The sequence below is a fragment of the Camellia sinensis genome, chromosome 4, assembly GCF_055761805.1.
Source record: "Camellia sinensis isolate YWXY chromosome 4, ASM5576180v1, whole genome shotgun sequence".
NCBI lineage: Eukaryota > Viridiplantae > Streptophyta > Magnoliopsida > Ericales > Theaceae > Camellia > Camellia sinensis.
This window is the reverse complement of record NC_138964.1, coordinates 221,229,108-221,251,473: the sequence shown is the minus strand read 5'-3', so window position 1 is coordinate 221,251,473 and position 22,366 is coordinate 221,229,108. Positions and strand designations below refer to the sequence as shown.

The 22,366-nt window shown below is 34.1% G+C and overlaps 4 protein-coding genes across 4 annotated transcripts; 2 read left to right on the top strand and 2 right to left on the bottom strand.

Annotated features, from left to right (window-relative positions):
* Positions 1-75: 75 nt before the first annotated feature.
* Positions 76-3,748, top strand: LOC114274278 (ATP12 protein-like protein). Its single transcript, XM_028216171.2, has 4 exons — positions 76-669; positions 1,388-1,562; positions 2,961-3,238; positions 3,395-3,748. Exons 1-4 carry the CDS (start codon positions 238-240, stop codon positions 3,500-3,502), a joined length of 993 nt encoding a protein of 330 aa, XP_028071972.1. The 5' UTR covers positions 76-237; the 3' UTR covers positions 3,503-3,748.
* A 438-nt stretch (positions 3,749-4,186) lies between these two features.
* Positions 4,187-8,361, bottom strand: LOC114274279 (succinate dehydrogenase [ubiquinone] iron-sulfur subunit 2, mitochondrial). Its single transcript, XM_028216172.2, has 2 exons — positions 6,882-8,361; positions 4,187-4,537 (listed from the first exon to the last, which is right to left on the bottom strand). Exons 1-2 carry the CDS (start codon positions 7,541-7,543, stop codon positions 4,360-4,362), a joined length of 840 nt encoding a protein of 279 aa, XP_028071973.1. The 5' UTR covers positions 7,544-8,361; the 3' UTR covers positions 4,187-4,359.
* A 4,174-nt stretch (positions 8,362-12,535) lies between these two features.
* Positions 12,536-14,275, top strand: LOC114274282 (RPM1-interacting protein 4 (RIN4) family protein). The gene is made up of 3 exons (XM_028216174.2): positions 12,536-12,647; positions 13,604-13,792; positions 13,887-14,275. Exons 1-3 carry the CDS (start codon positions 12,639-12,641, stop codon positions 13,911-13,913), a joined length of 225 nt encoding a protein of 74 aa, XP_028071975.1. The 5' UTR covers positions 12,536-12,638; the 3' UTR covers positions 13,914-14,275.
* A 255-nt stretch (positions 14,276-14,530) lies between these two features.
* LOC114274281 (zinc finger CCCH domain-containing protein 43) lies at positions 14,531-20,853 on the bottom strand. Its single transcript, XM_028216173.2, has 6 exons — positions 20,344-20,853; positions 20,179-20,259; positions 18,114-18,230; positions 17,587-17,922; positions 15,749-15,997; positions 14,531-15,147 (listed from the first exon to the last, which is right to left on the bottom strand). The coding sequence occupies exons 1-6, from the start codon at positions 20,677-20,679 to the stop codon at positions 14,983-14,985; spliced, it is 1,284 nt and encodes a 427-aa protein (XP_028071974.2). The 5' UTR covers positions 20,680-20,853; the 3' UTR covers positions 14,531-14,982.
* Between the last annotated feature and the right edge of the window lie 1,513 nt (positions 20,854-22,366).

The window sequence follows — 22,366 nt, the reverse complement described above, 5'->3', positions numbered from 1 at the left end:
AATTGATTATTCAAGCATGATTTAAAAACTTAACAAGCTCGGTTTAAAATTGAATTATTTACCTAATGAATGGAAGGCAGTCATCGGGGTCCGCCCGTTTATGCATATTTATTGTCCATGGGCTGGAGCCCAGCCCAACTATCCTATCTGTGAAAACCCTGTCGGGGCTCCGGGTAACCATTTTCCAGCTCCGTCGTCCCCAAACGAGACCATTGTGGATCTCTCTCTCTCTCTCTAATGGCTACTGCTGTAACGAGAAAAACCCTAAAATCAATAAACCCTCTTGTCGTTCTCAGAACCCTATCCTCCACTCAGAACCGCCACTTCACCGCCGTAGCCACCGCCGGAAAACCCGAACCCGAGTGCCCTTCAGCCTTCACATTTTCGGCGGATCAAGAAGGTCAGTCGAAGAAGACGAACGATGATGATAGCATCTATGTTAGGGCTCCGAAATTGTCGTCTTCTTCGGTGACGATGCCGATGGCGTTTATGACGGGATCGATTGCGGGGAAGAGATTCTACAAGAAGGTGACAACTAGAGAGGCTGATGATGGTAATGGTTGGAGTGTTATGCTTGATTATAGAACCCTCAAAACCCCTTCTAAGAGGCCTCTCAAGTGCCCTACTTTGGCTCTCGCTAAGGCTATTGCTGCTGAATGGGAATACCAGGTTCTCTCTCTCTCTCTCTCTCTCTCTCTCTCTCTCTCTCTCTCTCTCGTCTGCTTTGTGTTTTGAATTGTGTGGTTTGCGGGTAACTTTGAATTTTAGTTTAGCTCAATTGTTTGTGTAGATTTTGGATTTGTAGCAATGTAATCGTTTTTATTTTTATTTTACAAGGTAGTAATTTTCATTGATTTGTGATTTTGTTTGTGCATTTTTAATAGCTTTGGATTTGAAGTAATTCACATGGTTTTGTGGGTTTCTTTCAATTTATTCTAGCTCAATTTTTATGTGTGTATTTTGTATTTGTAGCAATTTAATTGTTTTTTCAATTAAGGTTGTAACTTGTGGTTTTCCTTGACTTGTGATTTTGTTTTGCATTCTTAATAGCTTTGGATTTGAAGTAATTCAAATGGTTTTCCTTTGAACTTATTCTATCTCAATTTTTTGTGTAAATTTTGGATTTATAGCAATGTAATTGTTTTATTTTATTTTATTACAAGGCTGTAATTTTCATTGATTTGTGATTTTGTTTGTGCATTTTGGTTTTGTGGGTACCTAATTTATTGGAGCTCAATGTTTTGTTTGTGAACTTTGGATTTGTCGCAATCTAATTCAAATGGTTTTTGCTTTTCATTAATTTGAGCTTTTGCTTCATTGTTAATGAACTGTTATGCGTGATGGGAGTGGAGACTCGGACTATGTAATTTGGTATCTGTGATTGTAGCAAATAGATGGAATCAGACCCTTTACAATGCCTTTGATGAAACTTGCGTGCACGGCATTGGAAAGAGTTCCACTCACTCGGCCCAAGATAATTGAACATCTGATGAAGAAATTCCATCAAGATTTGGTCTTCTGTCGTGCTCCCGGAGATACTGACCTGACATGTGGTGTCTTTGGTATGTGAACTTATCGTCATGCCAAGCATACCATCCTCAATAATTACATATTGTTTGATTATGCATTTCTCTTTAAATATTTTCTGTAATAAAATTATGTGAGACATAACTTGTCATTTTGAGAACTGATGCAGCATGAAGTTGTTGAGTTTATACTATAAATAGTTGGAAGTAATGTTACGTTTAATAATGTATTTTTAAGTGGTCTTCCAATGCTCATGTGAGTTCTATTTTTGTCTATGGTGAAAGCAAGTCGGATTATGAAAATTTTGTTTTTTGGATGGTTTAGCTAGAAAAAGTCACGGTATTTGGGAGAGGGACTACCTTTAGGCTGATTCTGGATCTTTGTTATTATAATATTCTCCAATATTTTAAAATTTTTAATGTGATTGAATCAAATGAGTAGTTTTTGTGCATTGCTTCATTCAAAATATACTACTCTTTGGGTTGATCTACTCATATGAATAGAACTTGGGTATTGCATGATTTTTTTTTTTTAACTTCACTCTTCTACCCAATGTAGGCTTTAAACTAAAGGAGATCGAGGACAACTTTTGTCTTGGCTTGGTTGTCGAGAATATTGTGAACCTTTGTTCAGATTAATGAAGTACTAAAAAGATATTTGAATTGACAAAACAGTTTGTAGCCTGCCAAACTAAAAATAGTGTTGTTGCCACTATTATTGCTAATACAGTATTGTTATCTGCATTGCTCCCATTGGTCCATCGGTATCACCACATACTTTGCAATCACTTAAATTACGGCTTTATAAGTGTTGCTGCGATCACAACTGTTTTGCAGCTCCAAGTCTCCAACACTTCTATCATCATTACCTTCACAGCTGCACCGTTTTCACTTTTGGCACCAACAATAGCATCCACTACCGCCGTGCCATGGTCCTATGCTACCATCAACGCAAACCCTACTCTTTGACTTCCCTTCCTGCCACCATTTCCTCTGGGATACTCCATATCTCTCTCTTGTGTAATTCTCAGTTGATCATTACCATAGCAGTATGCCTATTTCACCTCATGTTCTCTTGTACCTGTCCTTATGAATCTTTAGTCAATGTACCAAAGAGCAGCTTTATGGTTGCTTATCATGTTAAACCCTTTTGAGTTTTCAGCTAGATTCCTCTAATGTACCATACATTAATTTGTGTTCAACTTTGGCAAAACTAACATAGTTTTTAGTGACACCTCTTCTCTGTGAATCAGGTGCAGTTTATTTTTATTTATTTTTTTATTTTAAATCTCACAACACCTACGGGTCAATTTTATCTGTAGCATATAATGACTTAATTAAACTCGCTCACTAGATATAATATCTTTAGTTTTGGGTTAGAAAGAGTGGATAGTTAGCTAAACTACCATTGTGTTGACCCCATGGAATTTTCAGAACGGCAAGTGGAGAAAATTGATCCGATACTTAACTGGTTGGAGTCAGAATTTGGCTTTAAGCCAGTTGTATACTCCAGTTTCTTTGGTGGCAAGCAGGAGGATGGTCTTGTACATGCCATCGAGAGCCTTCTTAAGAAAATGGATGACTATGAATTGGCAGCAATTGATGCAATTGCATCGGCAGCACACTCTTTAACTATTTCTATTGGAATCTTCCTGGGAAGATTGCAGATTGAGGAGGCCATTGAGTTGATTAGACTTGAAGAAGATTTGCAGGTGCTTGTTACTATTAGTAACTCTGCCCTTCTTCATTCTTTTTTATTTTCCCTCAGATTTAAAACACGTGGCATGTTTTATCTATCAACTTTTCATGTTTTCTTGAAGTTTGTTTTATCTATCAACTTTTCATGTTTCCTTGAATTTCTTTGGCAGGTCGACCGATGGGGTCTGGTTGAAGGTGGTCATGATGTTGATATTGCTGATCTTCGGGTACAAATCTCATCGGCTGCTGTATTCCTTGGACTTACAAGGAGACCTTGAAATCTGTATATTTTCGTACTTGTTCTAGGAATAACCCGAAATCTAGTTTTTTTCCTTGGATTTAATTTGGTGGTTATGGTTTCATAGCATTTCTTCGCATATGATGCTGGCAATTTTGTGATACTTGTGGTGGCTATGCAGATGAGATTCATTGTTCTGTTAAGCTTAATATTTGGATGTACTAAAATCCCTTACTTCACTTCATAATAAAGAGAATTTGGAGTCCCTGGAGAAGTTGGAACAGTATCTTGGTTCACCGTAGATTTTGTTATTCTGCCTTCATAAATAGTTTTTGTTTCCTGTGTTTCAACTTTTTTGCCTCTTATTCTGCCTTCATAGATAGTTTTTGTTTCCTGTGTTTTAACTTTTTTGCCTCTTAACTCGAACTTGGACAATCTTTATTTTTTACTTTTTATCACGAGAAGCTGAAAAATACAATCCTCCAGAGGTTATATCCAACTCAACCAACCTCAGGAAATGGCCCCTGATCAATAAATAACCACACCTTTAATGCAAAATAAAGAAAAATCATAGCAAGACTGTTTGATCTGAGTATGCCCTTTGAACTTACAAATGTAATATGGAAATTTCACCCAATTCCGACATCAATTTGCCACTTCACTCTTAAAAGCTGACTGTACATAAGCTTATCATACTGCATATATTGTAAAACACAAACCCAAGTTAAGTCAAAAGAACTCTTACGTTCTATGAAAATTTATTCAAAACAAAGACCTTTGATTCCGAAAGGTACACGAAACGATTCACGCAAATCGCTACACATTATAACTTGAACAAATACTAGTCCTCCACAATAATATTCCTGAATGAGAAATTATTGCACACCATCACACTTCTTAGATACCATTTGAAAGCTGAAGCTGTTTGATGTTCGTAATTTGCTTTCCAGGGTTGAGTCCTTTTGGGCAGGCACGTGCACAATTCAATATCGTATGGCAGCGGTATAGCTTGAACTCATCACATATTGCATCGAGGCGTTCCTTGGTATATTCATCACGGCTATCCATTATCCACCTGAACATGCCAACAGAAATACAAAACAAATTCAGTTCCATGCTAACTATCTGTGAATAGGGGGAAATAAAGAGTTTTTTTTTTTGTGCAATAACATGAACACCACCATACCAGCAACATTTCCAAACAAAGATATCTAAAAGCAGCAATAATAAATAAAAACCAATTCTTACATGACCTTGCAATTTCAATAACTGCAATACAAAAGATGCGTGCTTCAGATAGTAAAGAACATTACCACCTTATGTGATTATTTCAAGAGGAATGAGGGCCACATGAAGGTTGCACTTTCATATTGCTTTAGTGCAACAAGGCAAGACCACTTCAGATGAAGTCTGATAACTTCCACATGTTCACATATTGATTATCATCATTATTGAACCTAAAAATGTAAGTATTCTAGCCCTGTAAATCACTCTCATCTTCATTTCAATTCTCCATGTCCCACCACAACAATAGACTTTTTAACAAGATACTAAGCAGAACTTAAAATACAAATGCATTAGGTAACCCTCTCATGTCCTCGACATGTGTGTGAACGACGGACTCAGCATAACTTAATCATTGTCACAGTAATATTGCCCCTAAACATGCAAATGAGAAACAAAAGGAGAAAGCAGCAATACAAGGAAGCATTAGAAATTTCTCAAATGTATCCGTTCTTTGGATGCAAAAACAGCTTCTGCTTGGCTACTCCTGATATGGGTCTCATATGCAACAATTTCAAAATATGATTCCACAATTCTTTTCTTTTCTTTTTTTCTTTTATTTATTTATTTATTTCCTGATAAGCAAGAAGAGGCAAAAAAAGGCTAATTAAAATTACCCTCCATGCTCCAACTAAGCCAACTATGAACCACAACTAATTTTACTTTCTTTCTCTTGGGTATTGGGTTGTATGATAACTTGGACAAAGGGGGGAAAAAAAATCATTTTTTTTTTATATAAATGTTTTAGCATGTGCTTGTTGCAATAAAGGAACACTCCAATACAAATAAACAAAGAATAAAAATGAAGACATCAAAACTTTCAAACACAAGTTTGTTTACAGATGTTTGAATTCAATCCAGCAGAATATGTTTATATACAGAAACAACTTCTACGTGCCATTAGACCTGAATACTAATAACTGCATGCCAATTTTCCAAATGGACATTTCTTACGAAAAGGGAGTTTATTTACTCTCTTTTTTTCCTTTGTGATTTGAGAGACACGTGATGAGTAAAGATAAATTCTGCAAAGCAATGCAAATTTTTACAATCAAGTGTTTAACATCATGTGGCTATAGAACAATACTAGAAGAGATTATCATACTAGGTCTAGGTGTTAATAATGCTGACATTTCTTATGATAAGTTGGAACTAAAATTTGGACCATGAATAATGCCCTTCTTTAGTAGTCTAAGAGCATTTACAACGGTTCACCAGATTTTTTAAATCTGAGTATAAATAAAGACGATTTCCTCTATTTGATATCGCATGCCCCAACGGAAGAATATGAGTTTTCATCAAATCACCGGTCGACCGGCCAATGCAAAAAATGAAAAACCTGTTCTGAAACAATTGGGGCTGTTGTGTTGTGTTGTGTTTGGAAGCTTTCAATACAAAAACCATCTCACACCCACTATTCTCTTCCCAAAATCTCTCTCTCTACTTCTTCCAAACAAATTTTCTTTGGAATTTTCTGTCAAAATCTCTCTTCCAACCATTTGGTCGGCAACGAAGCTTCAGCGACTCTGTGTTTGCATCAAACAGAGTGTTATTGGTTGATCAATTTCGGATTTAATGGAGTTTTTGCATCTGGGTTTTTGATCAAACAGAGTGTTATGTGTGTGTTTGGTTAATTTTTGATCTATTCTTCAGTTTTGCTACTGAGGTATTCTATTGATATTTTTTCCTCATATTTTCAAGCTTGAGGGTCAACCTGGGAGTCGACCGGTGGGTCGACCTCCCAGTGTAAAATCTGCACAATTTTACTTGAGGTGGTCATCCGGAAAGACATCCGGGGGACATCCATTGGGTCCTTCCGTAGTGAAAATACAACGGTAATGAACAGTATTTTGTTGAAAGTCACACAACATTCTCAGTTTGGTAAAAATTTTGGGCCATTCTCAATTTGATATTGTTTTAATGAAACCGTTGGAGACAAAAAAAAAAAAAAAAAAAACTGTCCTTTTTTACGAAATTCAAATTTGGTGATGAATTGATGAATCATTGGAGATGGTCTAAGCATACTTCTTTTCTTGAAATGCTCAATCAATCAATCCTTAATACAAACATCTACACACACACATATAAGCAAAATACAACACAAGAATTAGGCATTTGAAGATGAAAAAGATTACCGATTAGCATGGAGGAGGGCAGCAGGACCCAAATAAGACTCAGGGTTCCACCAATAGCTAGGGCAGGATGTGCTACAGCAAGCACACAATATACACTCATACATCCCATCAAGCTTCTCCCTATCCTTCTTGCTCTGGGGAACCTCCTTCCCGGTCACCGGCGGAGGATTCTTCCTCTTCAACCAGGGCTCAATACTCTTATACTGATTATAAAAATTCGTCATATCCACCACCAAATCCTTCACCACAAACATATGCGGCAGCGGAGTGATCGTCGACGATTTCCCCTCTGGAATCTTCGTCAAGCACGCTAGTCCATTACAGCCGTCGATGTTCATCGCGCAAGAACCACAAATTCCCTCGCGGCATGATCGTCGGAAGGTTAGGGTTGGGTCGATCTCGTTCTTGATCTTGATGAGGGCGTCGAGGACCATGGGACCGCATTCCTTGAGGTTGATCTGGAAGTCTTGGAGCTCGGGTTTGCTAGGGTTTTCGGGGTTCCATCGGTAGATTTGGAAGGTTTTGGAGTCGGAGAGAGGTCGGGCTTTTGGTTCGACTTGTTGAGCTTCGACCTCCGATGCGTGGGCTCGGATGCATACCAGCTTCGCCGCCGGGGAGGACTGAACCCTAGATATTGCTCGACGGACCAAACCAGTCGCCATTGTTAGAGAGAGAGAGAGAGAGAGAGATTGGGGGCGTTTGATCTGAGAAATGGGAGGTGGTGATGACGTGGCGTGGTTTGGGCCGTTTGGGGGCCAACAAGAAGCGTGGTGTGCTCGTGGATCAATCGTTCTCGGTGGTTTTGTTTTTTTTTGTTTTTTCGTTTTTTTTTAAAAGCCATATAAGTAAATTTATTGTCTAATAGAACTTATGTGAAAAATTTATTATAAAAAAAGTTATTAATGTAAATTTAAGTGATAATTTATAAAAATTATGACAAAAAATAGTCGTTAATTATTATTTTTTAGCGACATGTAAAAAATTATCAAAAAAAAAATATTTTTAACGACAGTTTTAGCAAGACTTATTTTAAATAAGACTTGATGAGAATTAAGTCTAACTATTAAGACCTATTGATAATTTACTCTTTTTCTCTTCCCTTTCAATAGATGGATGAGTAATTATAGCCGTGAGAAATATTTACATAATTAAATAAATTATTAACTCATCATAATTAAAAAATTTAAAGAGTAATCTCAAAATAAAACGTTTGAATTAATTAGTTTTATATATTTTTAATTATTATTCAATTTTTTTTTTAAACATTTAAAGACGCTGCTCTATCTCACCACTATTGAATTTTCGTCAGATAGTTAACAAAGATTTGTTGAAATGTTGAACATCACCATAAAGTCACCGGAGTATCACCGCAGTATTTTGAATGTTACCGGAAGTAGTCAGAATGTCTAGAATGTTTACTAAATATCAAAAATATCGTCGAAAACTCACCAAAATATCCAAAATAATGCCAAAAAAAATAAATAAATTGAGAAATTATAATAAAAAAACATAATAAAATGTGTTAAATATTAATTAACTAAAAGAAGAAAAAAATGTAAGAATGACAAACAACAACAATGACAAAAAAACATATTATTTTCAATTTTTATAGAGTTTAAGTAAACAGTCTCCAATATTGATCAAACTGAAAAGTAAGTTTTGAAACTATAAAATGTTACAGTTTAAAATTATTCTATTAAGTATTTATCTTTAGGATAAATTACAAATACACCTTCTGAGATTTGATTAAAATACGAATCGCCCCCTGTAGTTTTGAAAATTACATTCCATCCCCTGATGTTTCTAATATCATAACAAATCGCCCATTTTATTAATAAATCATCAAGTCAATAAACAGTTTTTAATGATGTTAAAAATATGTTTCAATTAATAATTTATGTAATTTTATTATTATATTGGAAAGCAATTATGAATTTCACTTTTTTACTTAATTATGTTAAATAAAAAATTCTAATAAGAGGATATTTGTAATTTTTTTAAACCAAAGGGGATAATCTGTATTTTAAGCAAACCTCATAGAGTGTATTTGTAATTTACCCTTATCTTTATTAATCAAATTAAAAAACATGTTATGAAATTGTAAAATTTTATAATTCTTAAGAAAATTATAAAACTATAAAATATTATAGTTTTAAAAAATAATTTATTTCAGCACCAACAAAAATGAAATAGTAAAATTTTATAGTTTTCACTGCTTGTAACTAAAACTCGAAAACAACTTGTTCAGAATTTGAAAATTTTCTCAATTATAATAAGAAAATAGAAGTGTATAGTATAGAAAAAATAAAAAAATTGAGAGATCGAAGGAAATAGACAGATATAAAGAAAAACTTGTACTCCGACAATTATTTTTGGTTTAGATTTAGCTAGATCTGAGTAGATTTATTCAAATCTGATGTAGATCTCGTCGAAAACTCATCTTCTTCACTGTCGGTAAGCATGAAATAAGGAGGCGGTGCTCAGTGGTTGCCGATGAATCCCAATCAATGGTAATCATCGATCAACGGTGACTGTAGATTAGAAAAGGAAAGAAAACAAGAAAAGTGTGGGTCATAGTCATCTCTGATATCAGAGAAAGAGAGATAAAGAGAAAAAGTAAAGTGTCAGAAAAGATGAGAAGATAAATGGACACAGAACGTCTCAAAAGTTTTAAGATTGAATAGAACATATACTTTTCAAAAAGGACTTATGGGTAATTTGTTTAAAATCCTAATAACTAATAATCATAATTCACCAAGCCCAACAATTAATCTATAAAATCCAAACCCAACAATTACAAACAATCAACTCCCATAATGAAAAAGAAATAAATTATCACACCACACAAAATGTGCTATATCATTTACGGGCAAATTACCCATAAGTCCTTTTGAAAAGTGTATGTTCTATTTAATCCCCAAATCTTTTAGATTGACTCAAAAGTCATGTGCTCCTTTTTCTTCTTCTCTTTCCCTGCACTTTGTTTCTTCTCTTTATCTCTTTTTCTCTGATATCAACAATAACCACGACCACACTTTCCTTGTTTTCTTTCTCTTTTTAATCTACAATCACTGGTGACCTGTAACCACCATTGATTGGGGTTCACTAGCAACCACCAAGTACCGACTCCTTACTTCGCATTTATCGACGGTGAGTGAGATGAGCAACCGACGACGAAAATGAGTAAATCTATATCAGATCTAGCTAGATCTAAAATAGTTGCCAGAATACATGACTCTCTTTATATCTGTCTTTTTTCTTTGATCTCTCAGTTTTTTTACTTTTTCTATACTACACACTTCCATTTTCCTGTTATAATAAAAAAAAATTCAAAATCTAAACAAGTTGTTTTCGAGTTTTAGTTATAGGCGATCAAAATTGTAAAATTTCACAGTTTCAATTTTTTTGATGATGAAATGAATCATTCTTTAGAACTATAAAACTTTGCAGTTTCATAACTTTATTTAGAACGGTAAAATTTTACAGTTTCATAACATGTTTTTTAATTTGATTAATAATAATAAATACTTAACAGAATCATATTTTGAAACTTTAACATTTTACAGTTTCAAAACTTGCCTTCTAATTGGATCAATATTGGAGATTATTTACTAAACCCTATAAATTGAAAACAACACATTTTTTTCTCATTGTTGATATTTGTTGTTCTTACGTTATTTTTCTTATTTCAGTTTATCAATATTTATCACATTTTGTTATTTTTTTTACTATAATTTCTCAATTTTTTTTTTTTTTTGAAAATATTCTGGACATTTTGGTGAGTCTCTAGTAATATTATTGACATTCAGCGAATGTTCTAGACATTTCGGTGATTTCTGGTGACGTTCAGAATACTTCGATAATACTCTAGCGAATTTCTGGCGATGTTTCGACAACTTTCCAGTGATTTTGAACATTCCGACGAGCGTCCAGTGATTATCTGACGAAAGTCCGACGGTGACGAAATGTAGTAATGTCTTTAATTTTTATTTTTTTAAAAAAAAATATTTTTTAGTAATAATTAAAAATATGTAAAACTAATTAATATAAATATTTTATTTTAAAATTAAATAGATTTTGAACTATGCGTATAAGGCTTATTAGTAAGCTCCCATCATCTACAACATGGGATTTTAATTGGGCCCAAGGCTTACTGATTTGTAGGTCCCAAGCTCGGCCTTTGGATGTACTAATTTCGTTTGAGGCCAATTCTTTTGAAAAATACTTGATAGCTTGAATCTGTGTGACTTGAATGGCTCGAATGTATGAAAAACGACATTATTTTAAGATATTTGAGTCATGAAAATTTTGGTTACCAAGTATTGTTGAATTCTTTTAGCCCTCAAATATATATATATATATATATTATTAAATATTCTGGTATTGTTTATATAATATTTTTTATTAATAAAAAATCATAATATATTTTTAATGAGATGTTTTTGTCTTTTAATTACTTTAATAAAAGTGAGTTAATTTTATTTATTTGTAAATTTTTTTACTACATGATTGATTTAGGCTGTGTTTGATCGAGGGATTTGGAAAGGAATTTAGAAAGGAAAAGAGAAAAATGGTGTAAAACTAAGTGAAATGTAGGTATATTTTATTTACATTTTAACTATCCTTTTTAAATCACTTCTCAAATCCCTCAATCAAAGTGCTCCAAAAACTTTTGTATAATAACTATCCCAAAAACAGAAAAAAAAAAAAAGGTGTAGCCTAGAAAAAAGGAGAGGAGTTGGGGTGAGCAATTGAAATGGTAAACTGTGAGGGGTTTTTGTGATGAAGGTTAGGATTTCAAAGAGGAATGAATGGTTATGGCTAGGATTGAAGTAGCGGCAAAAGGGTGAGGATCATGCACTGAGGGAGAGAGTTGGGAGAGAGGATTACAGTGGAGAAGTGAGGTTGGGTGGCAAATGAAGAGTGGCTGCTGGAGGTGATGGATGATGGAGGGTGCCAGAGGAAGGAGATGGCAAAGTGGAATCCAAAGAAAGAGAGATATGATTCATAGGAATTGTGGTGGGTGTTAAAAACACAATAAATTGATGGAATCAATTTTGGTAGAGTAGTGCGGTCCAAAAAAATATAACATGGGCAAATAATAGCAGCATTTTTTAGAAAAGCATAACACCTTGTAATTAAAATCGATTGCTCGTGGTTTAGTATTTTATTTTTTTCTAAATATCATTTATTTTAAAATTTTAATTTTTTTTATTGAATTGTTTTTAACACAGCATGTGCTCTCCCTTTTTTTTTTTTTTTCAAATTTTTGTTTCCAAATATTGAATCATGTCACAAAATTCATGTCCTTCAAAATTCAAGATTAATTGAGAATGAATTAGGACAATAATACATAAATTTAACAACAAAGAATCATTAATCCGTAGTTTAACACAATACTATTACATCAATAGATTATTAAACAAATGCATGAACAACCCATCAAATAATATCAAAATATTGTACCCAAAATTAATCAATCTAGCATTATTGGGTCTTAGAAGGTGCCTTCCTAGTTGCTATACGAGGAAATTATATTTATAGTCATTTAAAGATTAATAAGTTGGGCAATAGGGGTGTTTACATGCATGCAACTCTCAAAATTATTTTATTTTATTTTTATTGTCTATTAAACCAACTATTTCTTTGTGGCTATTCCTTGAGACTCGTTCTGTCCTCCTCCTTCGTCTTCTTCGTCCTCTCTCTCTCTCTCCTCTGACATTTCGATTTTGCGAAGCTCCTGCAATCTATCCTTTGATGGCATCTGTAAGTTTTTTTTAATCTCTCTCCATTTCAAATTAACATTGTTTAATTAGTTTATATCAAATCAAAATTTGTCTATGGATCAATATTTGTGATTGATTAATTTGGTTGTATAATAGAAACTATTTATGATTTGTATATGATGATGCTGATGATGATGTTTGGTCAAAGCAACATTCCTAGAAATTTTGATGAACTCCATGGAAATCTATTTCATGTTATTTCTACGAAAATCAATTAAATGTTCTAGGTTTATTTTGGGACCAAGTCTTCAGAAAAAAAGAAAAAAAAAAAACTTGTGTTAGTTAACTTTGATCAACATTTGCCTCAATGCATCAATTTCCTTTGCACATGGATCTCTCTTTGTCTCCGTCTCTATAAGATCTCAAGTCTTGAGCTATTTTTTATTTTTTAAACGTCATTTTATGATATTCTGTTTGCCTGCCAAAAAATATGTACAATTTCATCTCAACATTTTTTCTCTGAACTTTTCAATGCGCTAAAGGGCAATGCTACAAAGGCATTTGGGTCAAAAGCTAGCCATACAACAAATCAACATATATATATATATATATATATATTCAAGGGAACTAGTTTCTTTCATTTCATGTTCATCACACAAGTTTCAATAAAAACTGAAATAGGGTTTATAAGAGAGGAGTTTCGGATTGAGATTCAATAAGTTTCTGACTGAACTTGTTTCAGGACTCTTTAAAAGATAACCGCTATACGTTGCAATAATGATATAAACACAAATTTATCACAAAATAAAAAGTACACAAAATACAATGTGGCAGCATTCATCCTGGTGGAGTATTGATTCCATAAAAAATGAATGCCATGCTGACAGCAGAAACGAATATTATATATGTTCCTAAGCTTTGCTGATAGCTCCAATAATGAATTAATTCCACACAAGTTAACTCGACAATGTGTAATAATAATTTTGATGTGTGCAGGAGGATAGAGGTAGGCCATTGCCAAAATTTGGTGAGTGGGATGTAAATAATCCAGCCTCAGCGGATGGTTTCACGGTGATATTCGCCAAGGCCAGAGATGACAAGAAAACCAACGGAAATGCTGTGAATGGGGCGCAATCAGCGCAAAAGAATGACAATAATCCACCAAGACCAGATCTAAACTCTCAGGTATCATCCCATTCTGATGATATATGTGGGTGTATCTATCATATATATATAGATTTCTTTACATCATTTGTTAACTTTTAACTATTTTTCATAGGACAAGAAGTGGTTTTGCTGTTTCTGAGACCCTGCTGCTTTTTCAAGCTCCAGTTCTGTGGTGCCATGTTTGTCTCAAGAAGTAGGAAAGACGAGGTGGTCATTCTACTCGTATAATGTACTCTTTTGGAAGAGGAGGGAGGCGACAAACATGAAAACACCGCATTTCTTGCTCTTTGTATGATTGGAACCTCACCGATTCATTCACACATTCTTATTTCTCAATTATATTAAGTTCAACGTTATTTGCTAGCAAATATTAGGGACAATAGACGTTCACAAGGTTTCGTGTTTTTTTCTTCTTTTAAATGTTTGGTTGTGAGATTGGTAATTTATCTTGAGAAAATGTATGTGAAAAAAATATAATACATTCTAGGTATTTTACTACAATTTTCGTCATTAGGTGTTTTACTGCCATTTTTGTCCATTTAATGATGTTTTCAATCATCTAATTCTACTAGAGGCAGTCGATTTTTTGAAGACAACAAAAGAGAGAAAGAAGGCTATTCCACCATTAAAGAAGCCCAATAGAGATATAAAGTAATAAAGAAAGCAAAGCAGCAAAACATACCTGGAGATCTTCAAGGCGATCTAGACTGAGACCTTAAAACAAAATAAAAAAAAAAGCCAAAGGTGGAGACAAAATTGATCAACGAAACCTCAATATATTTCTCAATAAAAGATAGATATCACATGAATTTATTTTTTATTTCACCCTTATATTTTTATTCTAGTACAAGGGAGAGAGCTTCGTTACATATCCTGGGGTGGAGGGTGCTGGTGCTAGAGTTTGAACTCAAGACTTGACGAGCAGGCTGCACATGCCCTAACCAGCCTCACCTGATAATTTAATTAGCTCAATTTCTCTGACCAAAAATGATAAGAACTACATGTAATTTTGTAGAGCCTTAAATTCATAAAGAGCACATAAATTATAAAGACTTCTAAAGTAGGCAAGAAAGATCCATCCAATGCACATCAGCTTGGGTAGTAACAAGTTAAAGCAAAAAAAAAATTTTAATGTTTCCTAATAAGTAGGCTGGGATTTGGGATATAGAACCAAAATTCTATACAGAACGCTGGATTATAGCCTTGCCTCAATCCCAGCTGCTGTAGTCCCTCCAAGAGTTGCCGCCTTGAGGAGACTCTAAAACAGACCCAACTGGAACAGTTGAACTGTGATTCACCGGATGGTCAAACAAACAGAGACGCCCATACTTACAAATACCAAACTGGTCATAATTCCGGCAAATTTTCCTGCCCTGGATGAAGTGACAGAAGATAAAAAAAATAATCATGAATGGCATAAACAAAACACAACATAATCATGTATTGTTTTTTCATGTTCAAATATTTTCTATTTGGACACAAAACACAGCAATAAGAACAAAAGATACACCAGTTATATTCTTCAACGAAAAATGTTTGGGGGCCCTAATTCTGTGGCTCAAATGTGGCTCAAATGGCCAAAACGACGTCGTTTTGGCCATTTTGATGTTGTTTTGTACTCAAAACGACGTCGTTTTGGCCATTTGAGCCACATTTGAGCCACAGAATTTGGGCCCTCTACCATTGCTCATTCTTCAACAGTGTGAACCAAATCCAATACGACTCCTCAGAGAGCACCAAATTTTCATGTCCAAAGACGTCAAAGAGCATACTGAAAAGTACACTTTGACACCCAAAATATCTTTTAATTGTTTTTAATGTCTCATATTGAAACACTCATTTATCCAAAAAAGAAATTCCCTTGTTGAGACACTCCATTAGTTAGAAACGTGGGACAGAAAAACTTTAAAGATTTTAATATCCTATACATGATGATGTTGCCACAACCAACAAGCAATAAAGTAGCAGACTTACAGGTCTTAGAGGGAGGCCATTGTCACTCAGAACACAATCTTCTTTTGGGGCTTGGTTCTTGGGATGGTGATACCTACATGCAGATTTAAATTTACAATCCCCAGTTTTCATGAAGTAACTGCACTCAGGTTGACCTGGTCGTTCAGGGAATTCTTCAATCCGGCTAAAAATATCTGTTTTCTTTGTAAAGCTCCTTGCTGCTGGAGCTGAATGAGGATGCCCTATTCTTTCTTCTGCAAAATTTGGGGCCTACCAAATGAAGGATGGGTAGTATTAAGGGAGAGTAATGTCTATTGAAAAATATCAACTCAATATCCCTCCAAAGCCTATAGGCATGCATGCAAGCGTACACATACACGTGCATGGAGAAGAGACTTAAATAAAAAATAAAAGCATAAATGATGATACATTTTCCAGCATAAATAGTAATTGACCATTACTCTATATTGTACTATCACACATGATTGGATTTAACATTAAGGCTGAGGGGAGGTAATGTTTGTGATTCCATCTCCTTTTCTTCCCCTAGTTCGCTCCATGCTTGCCTCACAGGCAAAGTTGAAGTCAATAATTATAGGAAGTTTACCACTTGCATGCTTCAACATGATACTACTTTATCAAAACATTATGCAAGAACACAAGTGTCAAGTGTTAGTAAAAGGAGTAAACATTATCCAATGAGCATTCTTGATTTGAGGTAGTGACCACAACATTGTTAGGTTAGTGGGAGACAAGTGTTGACTACTTAATGCATTTGTGAAATTTTATTGGCCGGCGAAACCATCCTGGTATCACTATTACACCCAATATTTTTTTCCAATAAAAGCCCATATCTATTCTATTTTTAAGTAGTTTTCTTGAAATTAGCATAAACAAGAAATTACCACAAGCTTTAGTTAGAGTGGTATCTCCAGCCACTGCCAAAGGGAGAGGTGTAGGGTTCAACTCCCAGTTGGGGTATGGATGTGTCTTGATAAGGAAAATGAGAAAATGGAGTGGTACCATAATAATGATTTGACTGTCAACAAAAAAAACCCTTGCTCAGCCTGGCAGCAGTAATCAGGATCCAGAATGCTAATTATGTGTATTAGACTATTAATATTCTTTAATGCACAAAAATCAGTGAAAATAGTCAATTCTAATGTTTGGATTGCATCTTTTCTAGAATTCCAAATTTTACCATAGAACCCACATTCCCACCCTGGCTGACCAATAATACCAATTTTTCACACAGAAAGCTAGAAACAGCTTAAAAATAAGCTTCATGACATGTCAAAAACAAGGGCCAGAGAGGTTACAGGCCACTTTTCTTTTTCTTTTTTTTCCTTTTTGAGAAACACAACAACATCAATATATTAGACTAAACCTAATGAGAGGGGGCAAGCAGCGGGAATGAAGCCCGTGTGGATGACCTGGGCATGCAAGTGCCCAACCACTTAAGAGATATTTGCAGGATGTCAAGCACAAATCACTCTTGTTTTTTGGGTGGAAAAGCAAACAGGAGGTCATTTAGTCTTCAGGGGGGCTCCATTTCCAAAAATCACCTCACAAAGATTTAACATTTGCTTTCTGCAGAACCTAATAGGATTGCTTTTAGGAGAGGCTTTAGGCTGGTTGCAGTCATCTTTAGTAACTCATCTACAGTCTTATGTTTTAATGTGAACAGAGAGCATATGTTTGCAGCAAGCTCTTGTGTTGCTGACAAAATTAAAGAAATCTAGTCGAAAGGGGTGAAATATCATAGGACCAAGCAACAAGATATTATCAAATAGAAAATTATTCAAAACCCTATAATGGCCGCAATTGCACACCAGTTTATAACCCCAGAAAAAGGCTACCTGATACTCATTCCATTTGGGTGCCTCTTGATGAAAGACATGCATTGTGGGCATACAAGATGAGTGGTTATCCTGGTAGGGAACAGCTTTATCAGATGGCATCTGTGAAGACCAGGATGCTTGAGCTGGTTGTGATGCCCCTGATACATGCAATGGAATAGATTCACCATTATAATTTTCTGAAGGCCGGCCAAATTGTCCAATAGACTCTTCATTAGGTGTTGAGTTACGAGGGTCATATCCTCCAACGTCAGTGGGGTCAGGATGGTGAAACCTGCAGCGAGCTCCATATCCACAAGAACCATTTCGCATATAGAAGACACACTCTTTCTCTCCCTGGTTCAAAAGACAATGCAATCAACTTCAGGATAGAAACCTTATATACGAGCAGCACACATAAACTTTGCATGGAATCTATCTACAAACTAGGAATTAAAGTTGGTAATATTAACCACACACACACACAAACAAACAAACAAACAAAAAAAAATGCACGATTATTAAATTTTGGAATGAATAAGTATTACCAATCTTATCGGCAAACCTAGAAAGTTAAGCTCTGGAGGCGCAATTTCAGACTCATCTTTGGAGTGATTGTATCTACAAGATTTTCCATATTTGCACCCTCCTGGTGTTAGGTAATTCTGCAACCAAAAAAAAAAAAAAACATGATGTCTTGCAATCAAAATATCCGAATGAATCGCAATCATATATTAATAGCAAACATGGAAATGAATGAAAACTTTGGAAGGATTACTAGATACTATTGCATGATTGAAAAATCAAAATGCTAGAAATAAAATGCATATTTTGCATGAGATACATTTATAGAATTATAACAGACAAAAATGCCATTTTCACTTCATACATATTAATTCATACATCACACAAAAGAAATATGCAACATGGTAAATGCATTTAAAATATTTATTGAGTTTTGAATCTTATTGTGGTATCTACCTAATAAAATCCCTTAACTGTTAAAGGCCCTTCATATTTTCTTATGTTGCCTCATCAATCTCAACTTTTTGTGGGTCCTAAGGCATCTCCTTGGAAGACTGACCCGTGGGTTGGTTCCACTAGGAGTTTCCAAAAGTTAGTAATTCATTAATTCACATGGCATCCTGATTTGTAGAGACTAAAGTAGCTTCTTATGCAACTTAAAGTAATTAACAGGCCAACTCATTGTCGTGTATGACGTGAGTTGACACCAATAATACAAATATGAAAGGGTGTCATGAAGTTTGGGAAACTTTACTGAAAAGATCAGCTAATTCCACAAGCTACTCTTCATGGTGATAAATTTCACCCGTGGAATATTGTCATAGTTCCATGAAAACATTTCCATAGTGAAGTGGCTAGCCACGTGGTGAGGACTGGAATGTAGCCTTTTATATCAACTCATTGAATTACTATATATTCTACTTGTAAAACTAAATATTTGGAAAATTGCAACTTCTCAACCACATCTCTTGGGGAGAGGCTCCACACCATACTAAAATCCTCCAAACCCCTTCTCTCTTTGGGACACTAATCCAAAATAAGATCCAATGGCTCACACGCATTCACTCACTGGAAGAAGAACTGAGAGATTAGAGAAACCCATTTATCCCTTTCTCTTTCTTCTTCCTCACTTTCACATCCACCTATCCTCAGTGACGGTGACACCATCGTCATAGTCTTTGGCTATCTTCCTCTATGGTCATCCATCAAACTCCAGTTCTTTGATTTTGCTTTTTGACCTTCCATCCCTTCATACAGGCATTATTCAGATCATGAACATGGATGATAAGGGCTACGTGGTGCTGGCTTTGTTACTTAGCACCTCTCTATCATACACTTCTTTTATTTTATTTACGAAATCATCAAATCTTTGATAACAATTTTCTAATTAAACTCCACAAAGAATTATGTTTCTCTCATGTTGAGATCTCAACATGAAAAAACTTGAGAGGCCTCTAGGGCCCACCACGTGTCCGATCTCGATGATTAGAATTGTTTATTTTGTAAGGCTTGCAATTTATATTATCCATGAAGAAAATTAGTTCACTTCAATAATCATAACATTTTCATTTTATTGCATTTGTGTTCAAAAAAATGGACGACAACGACAAATACACCTTTGAAATAGATCAATCATTTTTTTAAAGACAAATGTGATAAAATAAAAGGTTACATTACAATCATCAAGTCACCCTAAATTTTTCCATGTATATTATACATTGCGGGCCCTATAAAATAAATGGTTTGGATTATCGACACGAGACGTGTGTTGGGCCCTATGCGCCCATCAAGTTCTGTCATGTTCATATCTCAACATGAGAGAAGCTCAACCTGAAATAAAATCAAGAACCACCTCATGCCCATTAAATGTTCAATTTTCATTATCAATGAATCATCTGCCATTGCATTTATTTTAAATAGGTATTGTAATAATGCATTTTGAATAAATCAATTTGGTAGAGTTCATAAAGTGAAATGTAAATGTCATCACCTAAGTGACCCCACTAAAAATTAAACTCTGGATCCACCACTGTATGTCATATATGGATGTACAATTAGAACAAAAATAGTAAAAAAATTTGCAAAAACCTTGCATTCTGTCTGCTCAGGCTTTTCTGAAAACCCCTCCTTGGCCTTGCCTGTATCTTTCTCCTTCTCTTTCCCAGCTTTCTACACACATCAACAAACAGAAACAATTACAAACACAAAACCAAGCTCAAGAACACAACTTTCAGATCAGCTAACTGAAAATACCTGATTAGTTCTTCTCACTGGATGATTAAACTTGCAATTCAACCCGAACTTGCACGTTCCAGTCCGAAGGAAAAAGGGGCAATCTTCGGCATAAGGACGAAGAGGGTGCGATTCGTTGGAGCTCTCGTCTTCATTTGATCTTAACCCTATGTTTTCGAACTTCTGAGAGAGAGATTCGTCAGTAAAACAATCGGAATCGAGAGTAGACTGACTCTGAGTGGTGGTGAAGTGGGTGACTGAATCAGAGGATGCGAACCCTAGCTCTGATTGAGAGGTTTGTTTGAGTGCGAAAATAGAGTTGGCTTCGAAAGTTTCCATATCCGTCTCCCTCCACATTTCAAAACCCTAAATATCAAAATCAGAGCTCATATACGTATAGATAGACAGATAGATACACGAGAGAGAGAAATACAGTACGCACAAACCAACCAGATAAAGTTACATCCACTAAAGTGGGTCTCTCATGTGTTGCCTAATGGCATTGTAATTGATAAAAGATAAAATTTATGGGCTTGTTTGGTTTGTTTTGGGAGAGTTGTTTTTGAAATTTTTTTTGAGAAGAGAGTTTAGAAATTTTTTTAGTTTGTTTGGTCGTATATTTTGGGAGAGTTGTTTTTTTGAGAGTTTGAAATGATTTGATATTTTGAGAGAAATTGAGTAGATATGTGTGAGAGAAAAAGTAATTGAGAATGAGAGAAGAGAAAGAAAAAGTGATTGATTGTTGTGTAAGAGAGAGAAAGTGATTTTGAAAATTTTTTGAGAAAAACTCAAACCAAACAATTTTTTTAAATTTTTTTTCTAAAACTAATCTCCCAAATGCAAACCAAATATAATATATTTCTATTAAATGATTAGAAAATAGGGTTATTTGCACGTAATTTTTAATTTATAAATTTATATTTTATTAAGTTTTAATTAAGATTTTTTGAATTTTTAAATTTTATTAACTTTTTAATAGTCGAAATTGGTTTCTAAATAATGATTGTTCATTATTTAAGATTATCTATAAAGGAATATGATAATTTGACATTTATTTTGATTTTTAAAATTTTAAAAATCAACTTTCAAATTGAAAAAATTAAAAAAAAAAAATTATGTGCAAAAAAATTAATATTTTTTTTGAAAAAATTAAAAAAATTGAAATATTTTTTTTATGCAAAATTAAAAATTTTATGTCTATAAAGAAATATGATGATGAAACATTGATGTGCAAAACTAGGAAAAAAAAACTATAAAAATAAAAAACTGGTAATGTTATCAGTTTTAAAATTAAAAAAAAATTGATAATATTTTCGATTTTATTAAATAATTGAATCAAATAAATAAGTATAAGGGTAAAAATATTTAATCTCATACTCTATTTTTTTTATCAGTTAGTGAAATAATTATCTGAAATATTACTATGTAAAATTGATAATGTTCTTAATTTTAAAAATTAAGAAAAATTGAAAATATTCTCAGTTTTATTAAATAGGCTTTATTAGTTCAAAAAATCTTAAATAGGACCTGAACTAGTATAACATTTGTAAATAGGATTTTTAGGTAATTAACTGTAAAAATATTTAATTTTTTAAAACTATCCTTTTAATTAGGGGTGTGCGCGGTGCGGTTCGGGCGGTTTGAGAGTAAAATTAAAAACCGAATGGCGGGTTGACGGATTGGTGGATTGATAAATTGCGGTTTGGGCGGTTTTTGACAGATTGGCGGATTGAAGAATATTCTAACCAATTATTATACATTTGCATAATATATAACACTAATTTGTATAATATTTTTTAGATATATAACACAAAATAATTTTATATAATATGTTTTATATATATAATTACTAATTTGTAATAAATTTATATATTAAATCTCTCTCATACTCATTTTTACATTGAAATTTCATTAGAGATTAAAAAATATATATATATATTAACTATAGTGGAGCGGAGCGGTTTGGTTGGCGGATTATAAATTTTAAGTTTAAACCGTGGTTAGCGGTTAGAGCAGTACGGATTGATGCGGATCGGTGAAATTT

Excerpts from the sequence above, each read along its gene's own strand:
- LOC114274282 (XM_028216174.2), top strand. Across the intron at positions 13,793-13,886 it reads GACCAGATCTAAACTCTCAG|GACAAGAAGTGGTTTTGCTG; the intron begins GTATCATCCCAT and ends TATTTTTCATAG.
- LOC114274279 (XM_028216172.2), bottom strand. The coding sequence starts at position 7,543 with ATGGCGACTGGTTTGGTCCGTCGAGCAATATCTAGGGTTCAGTCCTCC. Across the intron at positions 4,538-6,881 it reads GCCCTCCTCCATGCTAATCG|GTGGATAATGGATAGCCGTG; the intron begins GTAATCTTTTTC and ends TGGCATGTTCAG.
- LOC114274281 (XM_028216173.2), bottom strand. The coding sequence starts at position 20,679 with ATGTGGAGGGAGACGGATATGGAAACTTTCGAAGCCAACTCTATTTTC. Across the intron at positions 20,260-20,343 it reads CAGTGAGAAGAACTAATCAG|AAAGCTGGGAAAGAGAAGGA; the intron begins GTATTTTCAGTT and ends TGATGTGTGTAG. Across the intron at positions 17,923-18,113 it reads TAGGTTTGCCGATAAGATTG|GGAGAGAAAGAGTGTGTCTT; the intron begins GTAATACTTATT and ends CTTTTGAACCAG.
- LOC114274278 (XM_028216171.2), top strand. The coding sequence starts at position 238 with ATGGCTACTGCTGTAACGAGAAAAACCCTAAAATCAATAAACCCTCTT. Across the intron at positions 670-1,387 it reads CTGCTGAATGGGAATACCAG|CAAATAGATGGAATCAGACC; the intron begins GTTCTCTCTCTC and ends CTGTGATTGTAG. Across the intron at positions 3,239-3,394 it reads GACTTGAAGAAGATTTGCAG|GTCGACCGATGGGGTCTGGT; the intron begins GTGCTTGTTACT and ends TTTCTTTGGCAG.